The sequence below is a fragment of the Athene cunicularia genome, assembly GCF_003259725.1.
Source record: "Athene cunicularia isolate RWA chromosome 1 unlocalized genomic scaffold, athCun1 chr1_part2, whole genome shotgun sequence".
Lineage (NCBI taxonomy): Eukaryota > Metazoa > Chordata > Aves > Strigiformes > Strigidae > Athene > Athene cunicularia.
The window spans coordinates 23,869,862-23,890,799 of NW_020799092.1; the positions used below are offsets into that span (position 1 = coordinate 23,869,862).

Below are 20,938 nucleotides of genomic sequence, written 5' to 3' on the forward strand. Positions count from 1 at the left end.
CCATCTTCCCATAGAAGAAGAAAGGGAGACCGGTTCCCCTCCCCAAAAACTGCACAGAGGCTTGTGCCTCAGCCCCTCTGTTGCAGCAGGGAGTGCTGGAGGAGCTGGTCCCCCCTCTGCCCCAGGACCAGAGGCGAGGTGGGCCTTACTCTACTCTTTGCAGGTAGAACAGGCTGCAGCTTTCCCTCTTAATCACACTTCGCTCAAAATTCCTGAAAAGAAACCAAGGGGGGAGCTTCACCCCCTTGTTCTGGGTGCTGTAAAAAATATACAACAAGCAGAGAGGGCACAAGGAGTATCCCAAGAGGATGCTTATATGACTGTATGTAACTGGAACCTTTAAGCTCCTGGCTATTCACTCTGCCTTGCCGTAAAATCGAACACTTTTCCACAGTTCATTTCTGCAGCACAACCCTTAGCAGGCTGCTTGTCACGACCCTGCTCTCCATGAAGCTGTTGGCTTAACGTTCAAGATTTACCAACCCTCGTCTGACAGGATCACACAGACGTGGGCACACGGGACACACAAGAAGACTCAACAACGTGTCCCAGAGTCCCTCAGTGTTGGTTTTGATGACCTACGCTGTGCATCTGATGCTGTGTGGTCTCATCTGGCAGATTTATTATCAGTTCTGAAGGTATGATTGTCATTAAGCTAAATGAGGTATCCCAGGTGTTTCCATGCTTGTCAGCATTTAGCTATGAAGATGCACAGCACCATCAGATAATGGATTTGGCTTTGGGTTTGTTGTTGCTTCTTTTTTTTTTTTTTAATGTATTGTTCTTGTACTTAGCAGAGCTACGTGAAGAAAAATCGACATTTGCCATTCAGCGATGGATTCTTTTCTCCTGCGATTTGTAGCAATCTTTATAATAAGCAGTGCAAAAAAAAAACCTGCTTGGGAATTTCAACCGCTAAACCGAATAACCGTCGACACTTTCAAATGTATCCAGCTTTACAGAAATGAAGCAGCTTGTAAGAAAAGATTTCCTTTTTTTGACTAAAACAGAAGTTAGTCCATGAGGTTTTATGTTCTCTCACCATATAAAACAGGACTTGTTTGTAGGAAATAATGTCTGCTCGCTGGCTAAGGCACATAGGAAACGGTTATATAGCAAATTTACCTGTTTACACGAGTTATTTAGAAGTAGCAGAAGGTTAACAATTTAATTATGTTAAAATATGCAATATAGAGGATAGATACGTGTACGTGAGTGTGTGTGAAGCGTTCTGCTGAACAATAACACTTTGGGTAACCTGACAAAATCTTACAGATGCTTTTTTTCTGTGGAAACGTGCTTGCAGCAATATCCTCGCTCTCGTTTCCAGTCTTACACCAGTGGCACTGGATTAGCCCAATACAAATACACACATCCACAATTTGGCTTTCCACTCATAAAATCTCTTCATTAATTAGAAAAAAAACCCACACAGTAATACTTGCTAATGCACACAACTATATCTGTTTGCGGCAAGGCTGACTTGCTTTGAAATTCTGACAACTTGGTTGTCTTACAGTTAAAATGATGATATAGAGGCAAAACAATTCTTCACTTGGAAAGTGGAGATGCCACAGTCAGAAAGCCATGGCATTTTGAATTTTGATCCTGCCTCTCTAATGAAGTGAGACTTTTTGAGACTTAACGTGCAACGGAAATACCTAATAAAAGCACACAGGGGCCTAAACCCAGGGTGCCTGTGCAAGTAAGTCACAGGAGGGAGAAGGGCACAAGGAGAGGAAGGAGTGATGAGATTCCAGGGGATGAGAGCAGTGTGTATCGCAGGTTCACACAACTGTGCAAAGCTCCTCACCATGGTGGTGACCTGGCACATGCTCAAGGGCTGCTGCTGCTTCTGCCACTGGTAGCACCAGGGAAGGAAAAAAAAAGAAAAAAAAAAAAAAAAAGTTTGGAGGTACCAGCAAAGTCAGCAGAACCACAGATGGGATGAATCTGGCCATCTGTGTACCCGCAGGTACCCACCCTTTCCTCCAGCTGGTAGCAGCGATATGAAAGAAATCTCAGTTCAAAACTTCAAGCCCCATTGAACCTGGCAAGTTTAAGGTAGAAGAATGGAAAGGAATCAAACCATTTCCAGAGAAGCTTACATTTTATCCAAAAGCCTGAACACAAAAGGTTTTTTTCATTTGAAAAAAATTTGATGGTGCTCATTTAATCCCCCAATTTTTTGAGACTGTATCACATAGCACATAGTGATCCTGAAAGTCCAAACGACATTTTTATGGGAAGTGTCACAGGCAGAATAGGCAAGCTCGCTGCACGACTCTGCCTCCAGACAACACCCAAAAGGTCTGTTTCTGAAAAGATAAAGTTTCTCAAGAAGCATCATAATTTTTTTTTTTCTTTACTGTAAGAGAAGGGGCAGGTAGGGGCGGACAAGCTGGCGTTTTGTTGTTGGTTTTGTCCTCTTCATCCCCTGGAGGGCTGGTTTTGGACCCAGGCAAGATTCACAGCCAGCTCTAGCTCTGAAGAATTCTGCTGTCGTCACCACTAACAGCTCTCAGAGCAGGCTTGTAATTGCAATGAAAACTCCTATTCACACCTCTTGGAAATATTGGTTTAGGCTGTTCAGCTGCGGATGAGTGAAACACGTGTGAACTAAGGCATATTCCCCACCAATTCTCAGCTTGTTACAGACAAGAATAAATTTTTGCTCTAGGAAATGAAAATTCTAGAAGGTCTACACAAATCGGTACATTTGTGATATAAATCCATCCCTGACTGTACTGCTTAGTCTTCAGCAGTCTTCAGTCAGCAGCACTGACATAAAACAGTGTTTTACAAAAAAAAAAAAAAAAAAAAAAAAAAAAGAGTGGAGCAGCAGCATTCAGCTCCTGCCAAACACCCTTTATGAACAGACTGGCGAAATGGAAACAAAAGACCTGGTAACTCTTGATTTCATGAGGTACAAGAGGGGCACCCAGAACACTGTAAATAAAAAAGGCAGTGGAAGGACTTGGGGTTAAACACAGAAAGTATCAAAGGAAATGCACCTCCAGCTTCCTATAACACAAAGGTCTTTGTCACAAGGACATGGCCAGAGCCTGAGGTACACTTTAGCCACTCGTATTATGTATCCCACACATTCAGGTGGTTAAAACTCACTTGGGAACCAGGTCCCATCACTAGGGACTCCATCCATGTGTTTATGCACCAGAGTGAACAATCTCCTCGCTTGAGGCCTCCCTACTGCTGCTGACGACTGATTTCAGGGATGTATTTGATCTGTTTCCCAAGCTGACGGTCCCAGGTCGAGCAGAAGCTGAGACTATCAAGCCAAGATCACTTGCTCTACTAAACTACTCCTGCTAACACTGCAGCCTGATATTCCCACTGTAAGATTTGAGGAATGTGAGGGAAAAAGCCAGTTATGAAACATCCCATCAGATTAAACTGCAACACATCCGAACAGGATGCAGCCCTGAATGCAAGGCGTACCCCCGTAAGCCATCCACAGTTCCTGTTAACTGAAAAAAAGCAGCAGAGAGCTTAACCCCTTTCGAAGCACCTGCGCCACCTCAGCAATAAACTGTTGGGTCAGTCCCAGAAGATGACGACCAAGTAACTCAAGAAAGCAGTACCCACCAAAGACTTAAGCTATCAAATAATGTGTAAAAAAAATTTTAATGCAACCCTCACACGTTCAAACCCATCTACAATTCAAATATGGTGTTAAACAATTAATAACTGATAGCAATCAGGTTATATTACCAGCATTTATGGTTAAAGGTTTGCTGCCATTTATTGTTACAGTTTTATGTTCAAAATAATTTTTTTAATAAGTAATTCAAGGCTAGCAAACACCAAAACAATGGTGGACTTCTGATGACACTTCTTTCACTGTCTGGAGTCCCTGAAATTAAGTGTAGTTGCTGGAGTTCCTCTCTGTTTTGCAAATGTCTTATTCTTCCTGGGCTCTCTTCCCATGTATTCCAGGATACCAGCCACACCTTCCAACTCCTCCTTCACCATCTGGAATTTCCACCTACCCAGGGGACTCTGGTGCATGTATCAGCTCTTTCCCATCTGTGCTCCTCAATATTAGAATTAATTAAGAAGAAGAAAGTCAGGAGTTTGGAAAAAAAAAACACAACAAAAACAAAACCCCACAAAACACAAAACCCCACGGAAAAAAAAAAAAAAAAAAAAAAAAAAGTGCTTATGTTGCTAATAATATTATTATTCTTGTCTCTGTCTCTTCTTATTTTGCAGACTTTAAAATGGTTATGTCTCCTATTCTTTTAGTTTTCTTCCTCAGTGCAGCATCAGTTATTATCTTCATCTTGAAAATCTGAAGAAAAAACAGATTCATAAAAAAATGTGATCTCACATGACAAAGAATACCTTGAATTTTTTCAATTGTTTTATATTTCAAAATTATATATACACTCCCCACCCCTTCCCTACCCCATATATTTAAAGCATATGACACCTTTCAATAAATCTAGAGTAAGGTAATTTTTTTCCAAAATAAAAGTCTGAAAATGGAAATCCAAACAGAACGTTTTCCCTTTCCCTTTCACCTTCCCCCTCTTCTTGCTCAAGAAGTTCTGCCTTGAAGAGAGGAGTCTATGTCTCTGGAAATCTTAGAAATAATTGGTCCTGTGTAGCCATTCAGCTCACAACAGACAATGTCTGATAGAGGACAGAACCTTGCCATCTATTTTACTGACCTATAAGTCCCCATTTCTAAAAATAGATGAATCTGAGAACTAGATATAGGATAATGAGACTAGTCTTAGACAATAACACAGGAAAAAAATAAAGTTCCATTCCCATTCGTGCCACAGTTTTGATCCTGAATTCAGAGGAGCTACTGCTGTCTTGGAACTCTTTCCTTATCCCTCCCTTCTCAAAAAAAAAAAAAAAAAAAAAAAAAAAAAAAAAATCAGCTGGCCTTTCAGTTACTAATAATAGTCTCTTCTTTCTTGCCTGTGTCCTCTGCTTCCTCTCTTTCAGCAAACGATGTCAACTCTGTCTCTATTTGGAAATTCTGGTATGAACTCTGGTCTGGTGGTGTCACTCCCTTTTGTTTTCCAGTATGTGGCATGGATCCCAGTGTTGTTCCATTGGGCACTTGAAGAAAACATGGAGAAGAGGGCAGGCAAGGTGGCTCAGTGTAGCACATCTGCTCTGTGAAGTATTGTCCTCCCACTGTGCTAGAAAATGGCATTTGTGAGCACAGCTGATTCGAGAATGGAGCTTCTTGCACATAGAAATCATTCCAGGGGACAGCCTGATAGGCAGGGATGCCTGCTGAGGAAAAAGCAACAAAGAAAGGACAAAAATCATGAAAATAAGGAAAGGAGGATTAAAGCTATGTACGTGTAAAAATGCATATGTTGTGCTTAAGAGAGCACACTCAGTGCAAATACGGTATTATTATTACACCCAAATGGTTACTTCAGCAGAGCAGACACTGCACATATAGGAAGGTTAACTCCGCTATTTACATTGCAGTGTATTTATCCAAAACATTGTTATTAGGAAGTGCAGAGCATTGTTATAACCTAAAAAAACATAATGTCGCTTCAGCACACATCCTGAGTGTATGTGATGATATCAGAGACACACTCTGCTGATTTTTTTTTTCCTCCATTCCTATTTTCCAAGTTATTTCTGCAAACCGTAAATTGGCTGCTTAATCTTCACTTTCATTTATAAAAAGTGGTAACCCAGGAAGTAGGAATATGTTTTAATTAATATCTATCGTTCAGCTAAACTGCTCACTTGCTTACATGCTGAAGTAGGAATTATGGGTGTGCCTAACTGACAGGCTGGTTCCCTCCCCACTGCACTGCTGGAACCCCAGGCCCTGGTTGTCCACACTGGAACAGTCACAGGATCCCCTCCTTGAACAGAAGAGCCACACACTGCTGGTTGTGCTCCAGGCAGAAGTATGGAATAAAACATCAACTCTACCTCTGTTCCTTCAACAATCCTCCAACTTTATCAGTCCTAACATGGCTTGTACCTTTACACTCACATGACGTACCCCAAGGCACGCAACACACACTTCTGGCATCACGCTATAAAAACATTAATTTGGTGCACTGGGACACAGCCCTCTCATTACTTCTGACACTTCAGACTGACAAAACACAGAAAATAATAATTGTGCCTTGCAACCACAGAGGAGAGCCAGGCCAAGCGTGCTGCCAACCTTGTTTTGGAGGATGTTATCCACGAACAGTGTGAACATGAGCCAGCTTGCACCCCTCAGCCTGTGAGTCAGGCTTCTCTCCCTGACAAGTTCCACAAAAACTGTACAAAACCAGGAGCAGCATCTATGGTCTGAAGGCTCTTTAATTTAATTTGACTTAATTTAACAAACTCGACAGTCTGAGCAAATAAACTGAAATAGTTTATCTTTTGGTTGCGCTCAGGCTTTAACAACTTCAAAATACAAATCCCTAACACAAAACAAGACCGACAATGCCATTTTACCTAGTTACGTTTTAGAAAATTATGCTGAAGTGCTTTAATCAAAGTCATGTTGCAAATTCATGTCAGAGGAAGAAAAAGAAAGAAATCATACTTTTGTTGGCCCTGTCCCTAATTGCCTTTTTTTTTGTGCTACTCCAAGATATGTAACACTGTTTCAAAGTGGTTTCTGCAGAAGCCCAGCAGTTAGAAGCCTGATTTTCTTTCTGCCTCTAACTATTCCATCTGCTGGGGCAGCTTTTTCACTTTGCACACGCACCAAAGGCACGTTAGTTTGCACAACAGTACACTTCTAAGTAAAAAAAAAAACCCAGAACTTATCTCTCCATTCCAGACAAAACCATTGCACCACCTGACATATTTACGCAGTAACACTCTGATATGCAGCCTACATAGTAACTTGTGATTCAAATTCATGGGTCGCTCAGCACTTAAAAAAAAAAAAATACAGGGGAAATTAAAAAGATGGGCAGCATATATATATATATTTGTGCGAGTATCTGCACGTTCCTTCTTTCTATGACAGTCCTCGGTAAAACCACTGCATTTTTCAGGGTGTTGTTTAGTTACTTCAGAGGTCTGGGGTACCAAAAGCTCTCAGGGATTTACCCGAGTGTCCGCTCGGCTGATGTAACAAGAGCTGTTCCCCCACGGGGTTCTGTGCGTAGTCTTGTGTGGCTCCTGCTGCCCCATAGGTCATGACTCTGCTGTTAGCAGGGGCGGCGAGGAAAGCCGCCTGGGACTCGGGGGGTGTCGTGGGAGTGAGGCGGACACTGGAGAGGACGTTGCTGGCCAGGTGGCCTGGCAGATGGTGGAACTGAGAGAGCTGGTGCTGCTGGGGATAGTGGGGCAGCTGGTAAATTCCAGCCTGACTGCTGCAATGACAGTAGGCGGTCTCTAGGTTGCTTGGTGCCTCCAGCTGCTCAAGGTAATTGCAGGAAACTGGTGAACTCAAGCTGTAGAGAGAGGAGAGATTCAGAGATCAAAGTAGGGTCAACAGCTACAGCAACCTGTACAGTAAACAACTGTTACATCTTCCCCTTGACAGCTGCTCCAACCCTGATGATCTGACCCCAAGCCCTCCTCCTCCCAAACGCCAGGCATGGGACAAGGGTGACAGGAACCACTTGAGCCAAGTGCTTTCACAGCAGGATTCCTTAACGATGCTCGTTAGTGGCGATTACCATTCCTTTAGTTTTTCCTGCTCTGCAAAGCACACCCCAATGCTTAAAACGTCCTCTCTCAAGGATTCCTTTTCACTGAACCCCACTGTCGCTTGACAGGCATGCAATTCTGAAAGCGCTCTGATTAAAGGTATCACTTTTCTGATAGCAGGTGCCCCCTCTTACTACGGGCATTATACACCTTTTCATACTCTGTTTAAAGGACATTCTCACCTTCATGTCTAACTTTTCACTTACGTTCCCACCCATTTCCTTGCCTTGTGTTCCCCCTTCACCCTCCCAAGGCTTCTCCCAGGGTTCATTTTTTTCATCTCCCTCAAAGACAATCTCATCCGTTCCTACCCTTGATTCTGGATGCTGTAAGCATAGGCCTCCCTGAAGCCATTTTCCTGTCTGGACAAGCTGCATTCACTGTTGTGAGTGTCCAGAACCAGGGGAACGATGTAAGGCTGGTTGTTGAAGGACAGACCGAGGGGCAGGCTGGCCCTGCGGATGGGTGGAGGGCTGGGGAAGCTGGGGAAGGGCTCCATCCTGCTGGAACTGAAGCTGAGCGGTGGTAACGCCTTTGTCGGAACTGCTTCACAAGATGCCACCATTCCTGCCACTGAAGAGGCTGTGAATAAAAAGAGAGACTGTCAAACTGTGCTGTCATACTGAAAATAAGGAGGAGGAAGCAGATGGAATGACAAGAGTGGCACAACAGGCAAGCAAGATGTCAGTGGAAGAGCGGAGGTTAACTGATGGGAATAAAAGTAAATAAGTACCAGCATTGCTGCTGGGAAGCAAAAGGGAGTAGTAGCAAGCTCTCTGGAACAGAGGATGATGTTTATTGGTGAAATAAAATTACCTTCATGATTTCAGTCTCTGCATAGTGGATTTATTCAGCTCTCAAGAAGGTAGCCAAATGAAGCAAAGTACTTCCTGGAAAAAAGCCAGGAACAATCCCCCAGCCATCTTCCATCTCTACTGTCCTCCGGGAAGAGTGTACTGCACAGATCACCCTTTTGAAAAATTAAACTGTGCTTTGAAAGAAACAAAAATGTGCCTTTAGAGATAAGATGTCTAGGCCATTTTTTAACCAAATTTTCACTCATGGTTAGGCCTCTGATGAGTAATGAAAAAAAAAAAAATTAAAAAAGAAGTGTCGGCTGAAGGGTCTTGGGAAAAAGAAGCTGGGAGATGCAAAAGAAAACCAACACCTTTTGGTTGCTAGAATCTTGTTTGGTGACCCGACTCCTGGTGACCCATTGATGGAAAAGAGAGAGGAACAGTTTCCTACAGAGCAGCCTCTGTGGAAAGAGGACAATATAGGAAACGAGAAGGTCAAAATCACATATGCTGGTGATCCAGAGCAACAAGTACACACAGAAGTTCAAGAAGTTTGCGCGTGGTGCAAGAGAACGAGATTCTCTTTTATTGAGCCAAATAGCAAATTATTTCTCTCTTGAGAAATGTAACCATCAGGTATGCAAGACACAACGTGAAATGATTTTTCAAGTCTAGCTAGGCTGAACCAGTACAAGGATGAGGTAGATATGAGAAAATACCACTGACTCTTCAGTTAAAGTCATTCCACTCCCACACATTGTAAAGCATTCAGGGAAAGCTAGTAGCATGGACACTTCACAGCTGTACTGCACCCTTGCAGGCACACAGAGTAACACCAAATGTACTCCACCAGGTGTGAACCGAAGGCCTTAAGCTTAAAAACCTAAACACAAAGCTGCCACAGCAAGCATGAGCAACCTTTAGAGAATTTCTGAACGTGTGCCCAGAGAGCTGGTAAGGAGATTCTGCTTCAGCATCTTGAAGCACCATTTCTCAGACTCCCCAGCATGCTGTGCAATTGCATCTACCTTACTGCATCTTCTTCCCACATCAATTTTTTTTCAATTTGGAAACTATGGAGAGAGGGAGTCATGGCACTTCAGTGAAAAGTTGAATAGCCCTGATTTGGGGCTCATTTAGAAAACTAGAGCAAGATCTAGGATGGCATCTCTAAAAGATTCACATGCCCAGGCTATTTTTTCTATTTGAACACATTATTTCTCTATGTCAGGCAGCATGTATGATGCAGCAGTCACATTCCCGGGTTTTGACACAGCACAGATCTAGTCCCACACAACAAAGCACTAGTCAGGATGACATTTAGTTTCCTCACAAGTCAAAATGGATTAGCCAGAAATGAAGCTGAAGATCTCTTCTGGGTTTGGGGCTTTTTTTTTTTTTTTTTTAAACCTTCATTTGCACCAGTTCTCTTAACCATTCTGTCCCAGAATGTAGCAGATCACACAAACATTATGAAACAGCAGCCATGTGGGGCACAACTTACCCAAAAATCAGTCTATATCTAGATAAAGCTTCAGTTCAATAATGACAGCAGGATTAGCTAGTCTACAGATGGCCTTGGCCTTGCTCAGGATGAATACAGTATTAAAAACATAGCCCAGGAAATCACTTCTAAACCCACTTTCACACCTACTAAGAATTCAGTTCTGGGGTTTGAAATATTTGCAACATTTAGTGCAGATAATCTTTGTGGATCAGGGCAATGGGACTCACAGGCAATGAGATCATCAAGAGAGCATACTCAGCCTCCAAAGAGCTGGTTCAGCCTTTTCTAAAGTTTCCTCTATTTCTCTATACTTTCAAAGAAAGTCACTGAATTCGTATCTTCTGAATAAAGTCACAAATGCAGTAAGAACAAACAATTCCCAGAGTAGTAATATCTGCTAGATGTGAGACTATATTTAGAGACACTCCAGCATCTTGTTTGATGATGAATTCTGATCACCGATTTGAGATAATACTTACATTTTACAATTCTATTGCTCTTCCTGACATTGATGTAGAGAGACAGATAACCTCAGAAGGCTTTCCAGTGAACATGGGAATGTAACTATAGGAATTTTGTTTATTACACCCATTATTTCTGGGTTTTCAGTCCATGAGACAACCTTTGGAATTTCTGGAGAGCAATTTAGTAATTTGCAACTTCAGATCTCTGAAGTAGTCCTGGAGCTACACTTGTCTTAACTCCTTAACTCAAGAATGGCTATTCTGTGTCTTCAGCTACACAACTGTCTTCCCCCTACTGTAGCTGCTTCCTCAACGTCCTAGCAAGAGTTAAGAGACCCATTCTTTAATGCAAATAGCTTCCAATGAATGGGACAGTCTTAAATTAACAAGAATGGATGTGCATATTTCTGTCAGGATGACTGTAACTTTGGTCTTTCACCAGGCTTGAAGGAGGCTGAGGCCTATCCTAGAGAGGTGTCCATCAGCTTCAAGGTTGGAACTGTGAGACTATGTTCTAGGAAGCTGCTTTCACTGATGTTAACAGACCAGGTGGCGTGCACAAGATTTTTTACCCAAGTAAGACCTATCTGCATTGCAGCCCTTCCTCTCGCCATCAGCCACACATGACTTTCTTAGTCAAGCACTCATTGTCTTGATTCTAAAAAGCCTTGGCATGAGAGCCTGCAATGATTCTGCAGTTAACTGTGCAGCTGCTCGCAGACTGTTTGGGAGGCCAGAGACAGTGATTGCAACTGTTGAACAAGCCCAGTATTGGGCATGACGCAGCTGATGTTGTTTACAGGCTGAGCAACCAGTCTAACCTCAGATGGTCTACTTGCTAGCGCTGCTTTCTCAAGCATCAAATCAAGAGTGCAGCAAAAGGCTCTATTATTATGAGTCTCTACATCATACACTATCCAAGCCAGTTTCTTTTAATGAAACATGCCTATGTAATTGCAGCATTTACTGGAACATTAAGGGTCATCACAAAGCTTTCATAGATACATCCTCTTCTTGAAATTATGAGAAATACATTTCTCTTGTAAATGACATCTTGAAAGCAGACAAAATATTAACCAAGTTTAGGAGCAGCAGCATTCTTCATTTAACGGACTGAAGATCAGTAAACCAACTTCAGTCTTTAACTGAATTGCTTTGAGAAATCCATCAGTCAGATCCTCTTCTGGATTTTCAGGAGCCCAGAACCTACCACTTGTTTAAAAGGTTGACTCTTGCTTGCCGTGTCAGCTACACATCATCAGCTTTAAAGTAATTGGTTCAAAAGCTAGAATCCTATAAGTGAAGTCATTAGAGCTTGTCATTCATTTACTGCTCTTTGACAGATCACACCTAGCTTTTGCTCCCAAGACTTCTATTTCAATCCCACCTCTGCCACTGAATAATCATCTTGCTATCTGCATAAGAGATACCAGCATAGGCTGGGCTCCTGACAGCTGTCCTCAGCAAAATAGCCACATGAAACAAAATTATTTCCTGCAGAAGTACCAGTGGGGCTGGAGAATCATCTCCTGCAAGCCAGGGGCATAGAAAGTAACTTTTCTTTCTAAAGGATCAACTCTGAAGAAAACATAAGCCAGTGTTTTAAGTCAATGAACCACAGATATATATGTCTGCAAGAAAACTGAGACCAAAAAAAGGAAAAGTTCAGATAAACACAAATGTAAAAAAAAAAAAAAAAACCAAACCTCAATTAATTTAAAGCAAGCTACCTGTCTAGGAAAAGTAGTGAAAAAAAAATTAATAATTCTAAGATCAAAGCAAGCTCGATTGAATTTTTGAAGCACAGAAGTCTCTTACGGCAAGCTGTGTAGCTAATACCAAAATCAGAAGCCATAACTGCCAGCAAGGTAGAGAACATCTCAAATACAACTTGCTGGCATTCTTAATCAGCTTGTTTGGAGAACTGTACAAAACAGTAGGACATAAATATCCCCCAAACAAACCGACAGACAGAACTACTGGCTAGAGCAAGGAAAAGCAATGGCAAAGGTGGCACTGAACCCTCTCCAGAGGTGTCAGGTAACAGATCGTACAGTTCTCATGCACTTTAAGTCATTCACTTGTCCTGCTGAAAGTGGTCAAACACGCTGCTACCAAGGAAAGCACCTGAAGAGCCACTCGACGAGGCCATGGGCTCTGGGTGCAGCTCAGGACACGGATTGTTTTGCTGAAACCTGCCATGAGCTGTTTCCATGAGGGCTCCTTTTACTGAGCAATTAGTTTTGCCTTGTAAATCAATGATCTTTTTTTCATTTGTTCCCTCTTATTTTGCTTCTGTTACTTTGGATTCTATCCTATCCAAGTTTCATTTTCTGAGATATTCTAATAAAAGAAAACAGGTAGACCCTGGATGGCCCTATTTATCGACAAGCTTTTTTTTTTTTTCCTGAACAAGGAGGCTGAATGAATTCAAAAGTCACATTGTCTTTCATTTTTTTCCCCATTTCATTTTCTGCTTTCATTCTTAGAGAGATAAGTCTGCCTATGCAATGCTAGATAACAAAAAAAAAAGCAAGTTTCATTCCCCATGGCTGTGTAATCCCACATCTAGTAAGGCAAAACTACGACTGGAGCTTTTCATGTGACTGTGCCATGCAGAGCTCCCTTCTGTGAGGACTCTCTACACCTAGTAAGTCTTTTCCCTCAGAGGGAGCACTGACTTAGGTCTCTACTCTGCCCAAGCACCAATTCTCCCATGACTTGTAGGAACATAATTTTTAGGACTTCCAACTTCCGTCAAATTTGATTAAACAAATTTGGGTGGCAGGATGGATTTCATAAACAAAGAGAGTGTGTGGCTCATTACATACAACACATTCCTCCCTTCCCTCAGGACACCAGGTTAAAAATCAATCACTAAATCTCACAGTTTGTCTGCATTAGCAAAACACACCTCTTTTCTGAAAAGTGATTTAGAAAAGGTATTATTTTCCCCCAACAGATCTGTATCTGGAAAGTATTTACCAGTCTTAGATGACACAAATAGATTTCATTACTTCTTGCCCAGCATGACTTAAAGAGAACAAGGGGAAGCTTGTTCCCTCCCACAGATCTAGAGAGTGGAGCACATTCTCATCTTCACACGTCCTTAACACTGAAGATATGAGGGCTTCAGACAAGCAGATTAAGCATGTGTTTCATAAAAGCTAGATGCATACACAGTAAAGGCAATGGTCAGCAGCAAGTTCAAAGGATTCAAGGAGTAAAAACCAAGCTATCTTTATCACTCATTTTCTCACATACCCAGTCCACTCTCAGGGAAATTCGTTTGCCCTTTTTCTTCCTTACACATTGCACAAAGAATTCGGACAGGACTTTTCTTTCCTATCAGAAAGATTGCATCCCAGTGTGCAGATTCCCCAGAAATAAATTGCTCAATACAGACAGATGACAAGATCACATCTCTGAATGAAACTATTTCTCTAACAGCCACGCTCTCTCTTGACTAAATAACATGACTGCAGATGTACTTTATGAACCAGGAGAGTTTTGAATACAAGTGTATTATGAGGATGTTTGCTTTGGTTCCTTTAAATTAATTATTTTGCAAAATCTTGGTCTTTATTTAATTAAATACAGGACTCAACTGACTGCACCACTTCATCATTCTGGGAAGCAGAGAATCATTCAAACACTTTCACCAAATTTACTCCACTGCAGGAAGAAGTGGAAAAACTGGAACGAACTGAATTACAGCCATATTGGTTGAACAGCTCATAAAATTGACTACTGTAGTCCTTTCCTTGAGACTGTGACAGGCAAATTTCAATGACAGAAATGACAGCATCAAGAAAGTATCTCAATTAAGTACTTTAAGTATACATATCTATTTGTTAGTATTCTAAACTTATTGATACAATCTCATGGTTGCTTTCTACAAAGTCAAAATACTTTTAAGGTGTCAACACTATTAAAAATATGTTAAAGGCTTTGGGTCATTATTAGAAAATGACTTGCACAGAACTGCACTTAATACTGATAACCCTGTATATATTTAGAATAAAATGACGGGGCAGAAATGGCGGCATGAAATTCAGAAGAATTAATTACACTGGGAAGCAGGAAAATAGGCACAGTAGTACCACATGTCAGCACATCTATTGCTTGGGATATCCATCCTCAAGGAAGAAGTGAAATCCTCAACATTTTGGAAATGTTTTCAAGTTGTGCCAACTTGGAAAAGTAAACATATATAGGAAGTGCTTCGGGGAACATTCCTGACTCTAGGGAATGCTCTGATACTCCACACGTGAATACACAGTTGAACAAATCCTCTCTTTCTTGTTGCCATTAATCTTTAAAGTCTAAGTGGATCTCAGGTAGAACGCTGGTCCAAGAGCACACCCCACTGACTTTCAACAACACTGCAATAGCAATTAAATTAGGCAGCATGCTTAAGAACTCAGCTAATCTCGCTCCCTCAAGGTCTTGCACAAAATGGAAAATTGCACTGGCTGGAGAAGTAAAGGAACCTCCTTTGGAGATTGAAAGGCACGGAGTACCTGAGGGAGGCTCTACAACCCCGAGTGATACAATGCACCTGCCTCATACAGATCACTGGACTACAGGTTGTAGCCAGAATGTTACAGTCTAAAACAGAATATGGGATGTGTGTATCTGCCATGAAGAGCATAACAGCCAGAATAATGTTTTCATCATCATCATCATTCAGAGGAGCAGTGTCAAACACCTATAACAGAAGAATGCCCCAATCACATATCCTTATGAAGTCATATTGCTGGCTTGTACCAGGACGTGAATGAGGACTGCAAATTTGTCTCTGGCATTAGCACAGAGGCATCACTGTGCTGGTACGTAGCTTGTAGATACTCAGCTAGCAGAGAGCTGTTAAACCTGGCACCAGTTCTTGCACTGACAGCATGGGGCTCTCATATCACCTTCCCTGAATTGTTTGGGAACCTATCAGCACCCCCCAGTTGCTGCTGCAGCTATGCAAAATGCTTGTACTGATGGGGGTCTCACCTGAGGAGGAGGTGGTGAGTGGTGAAGAAGGTCCACTGAGCAGGCTGGAGTAGTTCCCAGCTGTACTGTCTACACTCAGCGTGGCAGACGGGTCGTGAGCATTGTCAGGCAGTGGAGGCGCCCTGAAGGTATACACAAAGGGTATGAGCACAGACCGGAGGACAGACGAGACATTAAGACAAAATATACTCAGTGTTCTATCTATCTTATGATGGGAAAAATCTAGATCACTAGTGGGTGGAAAGGGAAAGCACTGGCTGACTTGTGAGTGCAAGCAGGAACAGTGCAAGGGATGTTGTATCAACAGGATGTGGGGAAGTGGCCCCAGGTGACTAGCGCAGAAATCAGGCAGGTGGTCTCCAATCTTTCACTTAATTTTTTCTTTTTTTCATTCTGTTTTCTTCACAGGAAGACCCTCCTTCCAGATTGGTATAAATACCTCCCTGTGGAGACTCCCTCCCTCCCTCTTGAAAGACCACCTATCCTTCCACATAGTCCCTTCTCCCACCCCCCAAGAAACATCCCCGGCTCACCCATGAAAGGTGCTAGCTTGTATTTCTTCAGAAAAGCTCGTGACTCTGTAAGACTGATCTACACAAGCAGCATTTCCATCACCAAGTGAAAATCCATGGAAATGGAAAGCGATAGTGGGAGAAGGACTCTGATAAAAGAATTCCCAAGTGCACACAAAGTGCCTGGCCAATGCATTCACAGAAACTAAAAGTGAAGGGGTGATTTCACAGACCTTTTCTGTCTCATTCTCTGCTCTCTACACAACTTCAGCAAGAGGGATTTCAACAGTTTTGTTTAAAACAGTGCTACAGGTTAATCAAAAATGCTCTTAAGAGGGCCCAGTACAATTTTCCCAGAAATCAGTCAGGCTGGAGAATACAGAGGACAGGCTACTGAGGTCCAACTCAACAGTGGCTCTCCATAGCTTAAATGTAAAGGGGAAATGGCAAAAGAAAATATTTAATGCATGAGGTATTGTGGAGAAATTAGAAGACAAAGTCTCTCACCCATAACCGTCTGACCCACAGGGGACTGACAGAGTTGATGACCTTGGATATTTTTTGTTGCCTTTCACACGTAACTTCTCCGATTTTCGCCACTTTGCCCTGCGATTCTGAAACCAGACCTGATAAACAGAAAGAAAGGATGTATTCAGAGAGGAAACCATCTACGCATGGGGACACAGGCAACAAATCAGCAATGGCTGTCTCCAACATCACCAGGTGATGCCAGAAACCTTTCTTCCAGAGAAAGGAACCTCGAGAAACCTTCATTCCTGAGAATCCTCAAGATTCATTGTAACCAGAAAGAGATGAGTGACAGCAGAAAGATACCCCCAAACACCAGTTTGGTTTGTTGCCCACAATCTTCAAGATAAAGATATTAACTCCAACCTCCTTAGCCTCTTTCACCTACCCATTAAGCATCTCATCTTAGGAAATGGGAAGAGATGGAGCACACAACCACAGACTCCACTGCCCTCGTGGGTGAGGTAGTTTGTTGTGCAGTGTCCATCCCCATGGGCTCTCTTGTCACCAGTGGCAGGGGCAGGCTCTATCCCATTACTCACAAGCTTATCTTTTCTTCCTACACAAACTCCTCCTCCCTGCCCAGGCCCTCTCCCTGACATTTTTCTGCACAGAACCCACAGTCAGCACCACTGCCCACACAGGCATTACCATGATACGTTGTGGCGTTACACCAATCACAGCAGCAATCTCCTTCCTCTTCTCACTGTCAGGGTAGCGGTCTTCTTGGAACATCTTCTCCAACTCTTCTAGCTGATCTAGAAACCATGCATTGTTCAAAGAGAGAGAGGTGGGGGGTACATGACAAGAAAACAAAACCAAAATAACCCAAAGGAAACAAGACAGGAGAAAAACAAAGCCATTTTTAGCATACTTAGAAATATATGAACAACATAAAATATTTTTATGTTTAAAAGTAAACCACAAAAATAAACAAAAATCTCCTTGCACAGTAAAATTAACAACATCACTAGTGATACTTGGCAAACTTTATCTGAAGAAGTTTTCACACATCTAATTGTGTGGAACACATTGCAATACCAGTTAGAGCAGTTCAGCTCCCCCATGCTGTGTCTTCAGGACGATAAAGGAAACATCAGCACCTACAGGTGCCACTGTCTGCCAGAGAGTCCCCCATTATCTACCTGCACTATAGAAGGTGCGCGACTTCTTCCTGGCTGGTTGTAGAATTTCTGGATTCTCGAGAAACAATTTTTTCCCCTTGGTCACATCATGGCTACTCCCGGATTCCAGGACTGAAGACACTCGGTAGGATTGCTGAGCAGCAGCGCTGGTTGAGGCACATTTGGATGATTGGTGAGTAGCTGGGCCACACACATCTTGCTTGCAGAGATCTCCAGGGATTCCACTAAATGCTTTCTCGGTGCACATCCCACTTCTGTCAGTACTTCTTTTCTTCTTTGCCTCATTTTCAATCCCATCAGAGTAATAATCTTCACACTCTTCATATGACCATGACTGGTCTGTGGGCTCCCTTGCAAAATCAACCACAGAAAGGGGGGTCAGAGCCTTCATGTCACTGAGGAAATCTGACAGCTGCCCGCACACTGAGGCAGGGTCGAGCTGGTCGTCAAAGGCCTCTGAGTCTCTGAAAGTTGACCCCGTTGCTTGCAGGGTGCAGTATCTTCCATCTTCCTCCTCCTCCCTTAAAAGGCTGAACTTGTCTTCTGCTCCCAAGGCATCCTCAACATTTTCCTTTATAGCTGTGCTTTGGAATGCAGATAGCACACTGCTCCCTGTATCGTACCCGCCGATGTCTTCATCATCTACCACAAAGTGCACAGTATTCAGCAATGTGTCCTCCTCGTCCTTGTACTCTACAAAGGAAAAATGAAAAAAACCCCTCACCTCACATGCACACTAAGCCAGATGTGCCTGGATGGCATGGGGGAAAAGGGTGTGCCTGGATAGGACATTTCAGTTATGGGAGAAGGAAAACACTATAGAATGAAACCCAGAGTGAAAAGAACTAGAGTTCAAAATAAAGGCTGTCATCAGAACAGGGTACTGCTAAGAAAGCAACAGCAGAGAATGCAATACGGTCAGTATGGGGATGTTCAAACATCTGAGACAAGAAAAGTCTCATTTTGAGAGTGAAGAAGCCTGCAAAAACAATCAGCTGTAAACTACAGGAAGAATTATATCCTGATAGATAATAAAGGGATGGTTGTGTATTGCTAACACAGTAGGAGGAAAGCAGCACTAGAGATAACAAAAGTCTTTGGAATAAGAAACAGAACAAAAATAATTTAAAATAAAAAAAACTAAGTGTCACCTTATTAAAATGAGCAAAAGACAAACACAAGCAAAATTCTGATCTGCTGTGTCAGCAGTGATTTTCTGACAAATGACATCACTTTTTGATTTATAGAAGTTTCTATGGGGGGGGGGGGGGAAGAAAAAGAAAAAAAATATTGTACAAACTTCTGATAATGCAGTTTTCTGCAGCTTCAGCCACAAGTATGAATAAAAGACTTGCAAGATAGGGAATGAAGTAGCTGGCTGAGGACAAAAATAGGTGAAGAGGTCTAACCAAGTTTAACAGAAAGCACTAACTGTGTTACACTAAAAGACTGAATAGACTAAGTGAGACTGTATTGTAGAAGACAGGTCAGAAAGAACCCAGTAAGAGAAATAATTAAAATAGACAACAGAATCATAAAGAAGCATTATATTTTCCTAGCTGAGATATACATTTCCAAAACAGGAAAACCCACTGATTGTCTCAGAATGTGCAAATCTGTAATTTTTGCTACTTTACAAAAGAAGAAAAGTGTGAGTATTTCTTAAGAATAGAATGTAGAATAGTAAAACCCAAACCATGTGTCTGCCTCTGGAAAGAGGAAAGTCTGAGCACACTGTTGGCAGCATTTCAGTTGTATGTGCCCACAGAGAAATGTGGTTAATTCAGGAGGAAAAATATTTAAAATAACTTCATTTCACTCTGTTCTACGTTTGATACATGTTAATGCAATGCCAAAATAAAGGGCTTGCTTTCTGCCTCAATGTTTCTTTCTCAAACAATTGTTAATCAAGAAGGAACTCTACACCACCAGTCAGATGGGAGAATCTTCATGGAGGCACAAGGAAACACCAGGCTGCTTCTGAGACCTTCTATTTTGCCTTTTTACAGGATTAAGAGAACTAATTGTTGCAGGGGAAACAGACAGAAGCAGGAAACTGTGTAACTATAATAACAACTTGATCTTGTTAAGCTGCAACAGTTTCCACTGCTGTTAAATGACATGAAATATCCTGACAGGGAGGGTCAAGAACTGAGCGAGGCGGAAGCTCTCTGTGTTCTATGTAATTCCCTTCTCCACCATCCTCCTCACTGCCTCTGAGCTCATGTCACTGATGAGAAAAAGCAAATATTTTCACATGTCATCTGTTCTGTCACTCACCCTCTGCTTCAAATCAAGAACAGGATTTTCAGTTTAGTACTCTGATTTGAGAAGGCTTTTTACTTATTCTTACTTTCACGCAAACACCGGTGCATGCTTACATCACAAAATACATTTCAAAGTCTGGTGCATATACCTTGTACCTCCAGCAGAGAAAGAGATTGACACCTGGGGTTTATATCACCTACAGGAATATTTCTCCAAGAATAACTAAATGGTGGTCTCTATTTTTAAAACACATAGCAGAGGCGTGACAACAACTTGGGACTGACGAAAAGACATGAAACAAAAACAAAGTTTGGAGAGAAAAAACAGGACTTCACAGTAACAATTAGGGAGTTGACAACCCAGTCCTTTCTTCCCATTGTTCAAACGGCAAGAGACCAGACCGAACATCACTTTGTCCCCATTTTAGATAAAGAGAACCTTAAACAGAAGGGATTTTAACTGACTAGGAACATCATACATATGGAGTCAGGAACACCTGAGCTGCTGAAGGTGCACAAGCAAGAAGCCAAGCCCTCCTTCTCTGCTCACAGCTGCCTCCTTAGACATTTCTTGGATCAAGGCAACCGCTTGCACAGCAACAGCAAGATTCTGAAGGCTGCTTCGAGCGTTTGGTACAAAGCAACCTGAACACGTGTACAGGGAGAGACGTGAGCTTTGCGGGTCCACCCAGGCAAGCTCAGAGAAGGAAGAGGAAAACCAGACAGTGGGTGAAGGTGGTCAGTGCCAGCAGCCTAGAAACCCCCAGGGGCAGCAGGTACCCCTCAGTGTGATAGAAAACTAAAACCACCTGCCCCTAACCCTCACGCCAGCTCTCCGGGCGCTGTCACAAGCCGGCTGAGACGAGGGAACCAGGCCGAGCAGCAGCCCCTCGGCCCAAGCCCCCCAAGGCGCTCTGGACAAAATGGCGGCCTCGCCCCGAGGGCCGGGGTAGCGCAGACCCCCCGCCTCCCCTCGGCGCCACAGCCCGCACAGATAACGGCCTGGAGGAGGCGGCAGGGTCGTTATCCTCCAC

General features: G+C 42.6%; 1 protein-coding gene across 1 annotated transcript; it reads right to left on the bottom strand.

The window, feature by feature from the left end:
• Positions 1–4,921: 4,921 nt before the first annotated feature.
• Positions 4,922–20,012, bottom strand: NOBOX (NOBOX oogenesis homeobox). The gene is made up of 8 exons (XM_026864268.1): positions 19,991–20,012; positions 17,638–18,330; positions 17,144–17,250; positions 16,472–16,590; positions 15,453–15,574; positions 7,992–8,262; positions 7,075–7,421; positions 4,922–5,277 (listed from the first exon to the last, which is right to left on the bottom strand). The coding sequence occupies exons 1-8, from the start codon at positions 20,010–20,012 to the stop codon at positions 4,922–4,924; spliced, it is 2,037 nt and encodes a 678-aa protein (XP_026720069.1).
• Positions 20,013–20,938: the final 926 nt, after the last annotated feature.

Bases quoted from the DNA above. Each gene is read 5' to 3' on its own strand.
- NOBOX (XM_026864268.1), bottom strand. From the start codon at position 20,012: ATGCACCGGTGTTTGCGTGAAA. The intron at 8,263-15,452 runs GTGAGACCCCCA...TTTTATTCACAG, and splicing joins ACTCACCACCTCCTCCTCAG to CCTCTTCAGTGGCAGGAATG. The intron at 5,278-7,074 runs GTAAATCCCTGA...CTTTTTCCTCAG, and splicing joins TCAGCCGAGCGGACACTCGG to CAGGCATCCCTGCCTATCAG.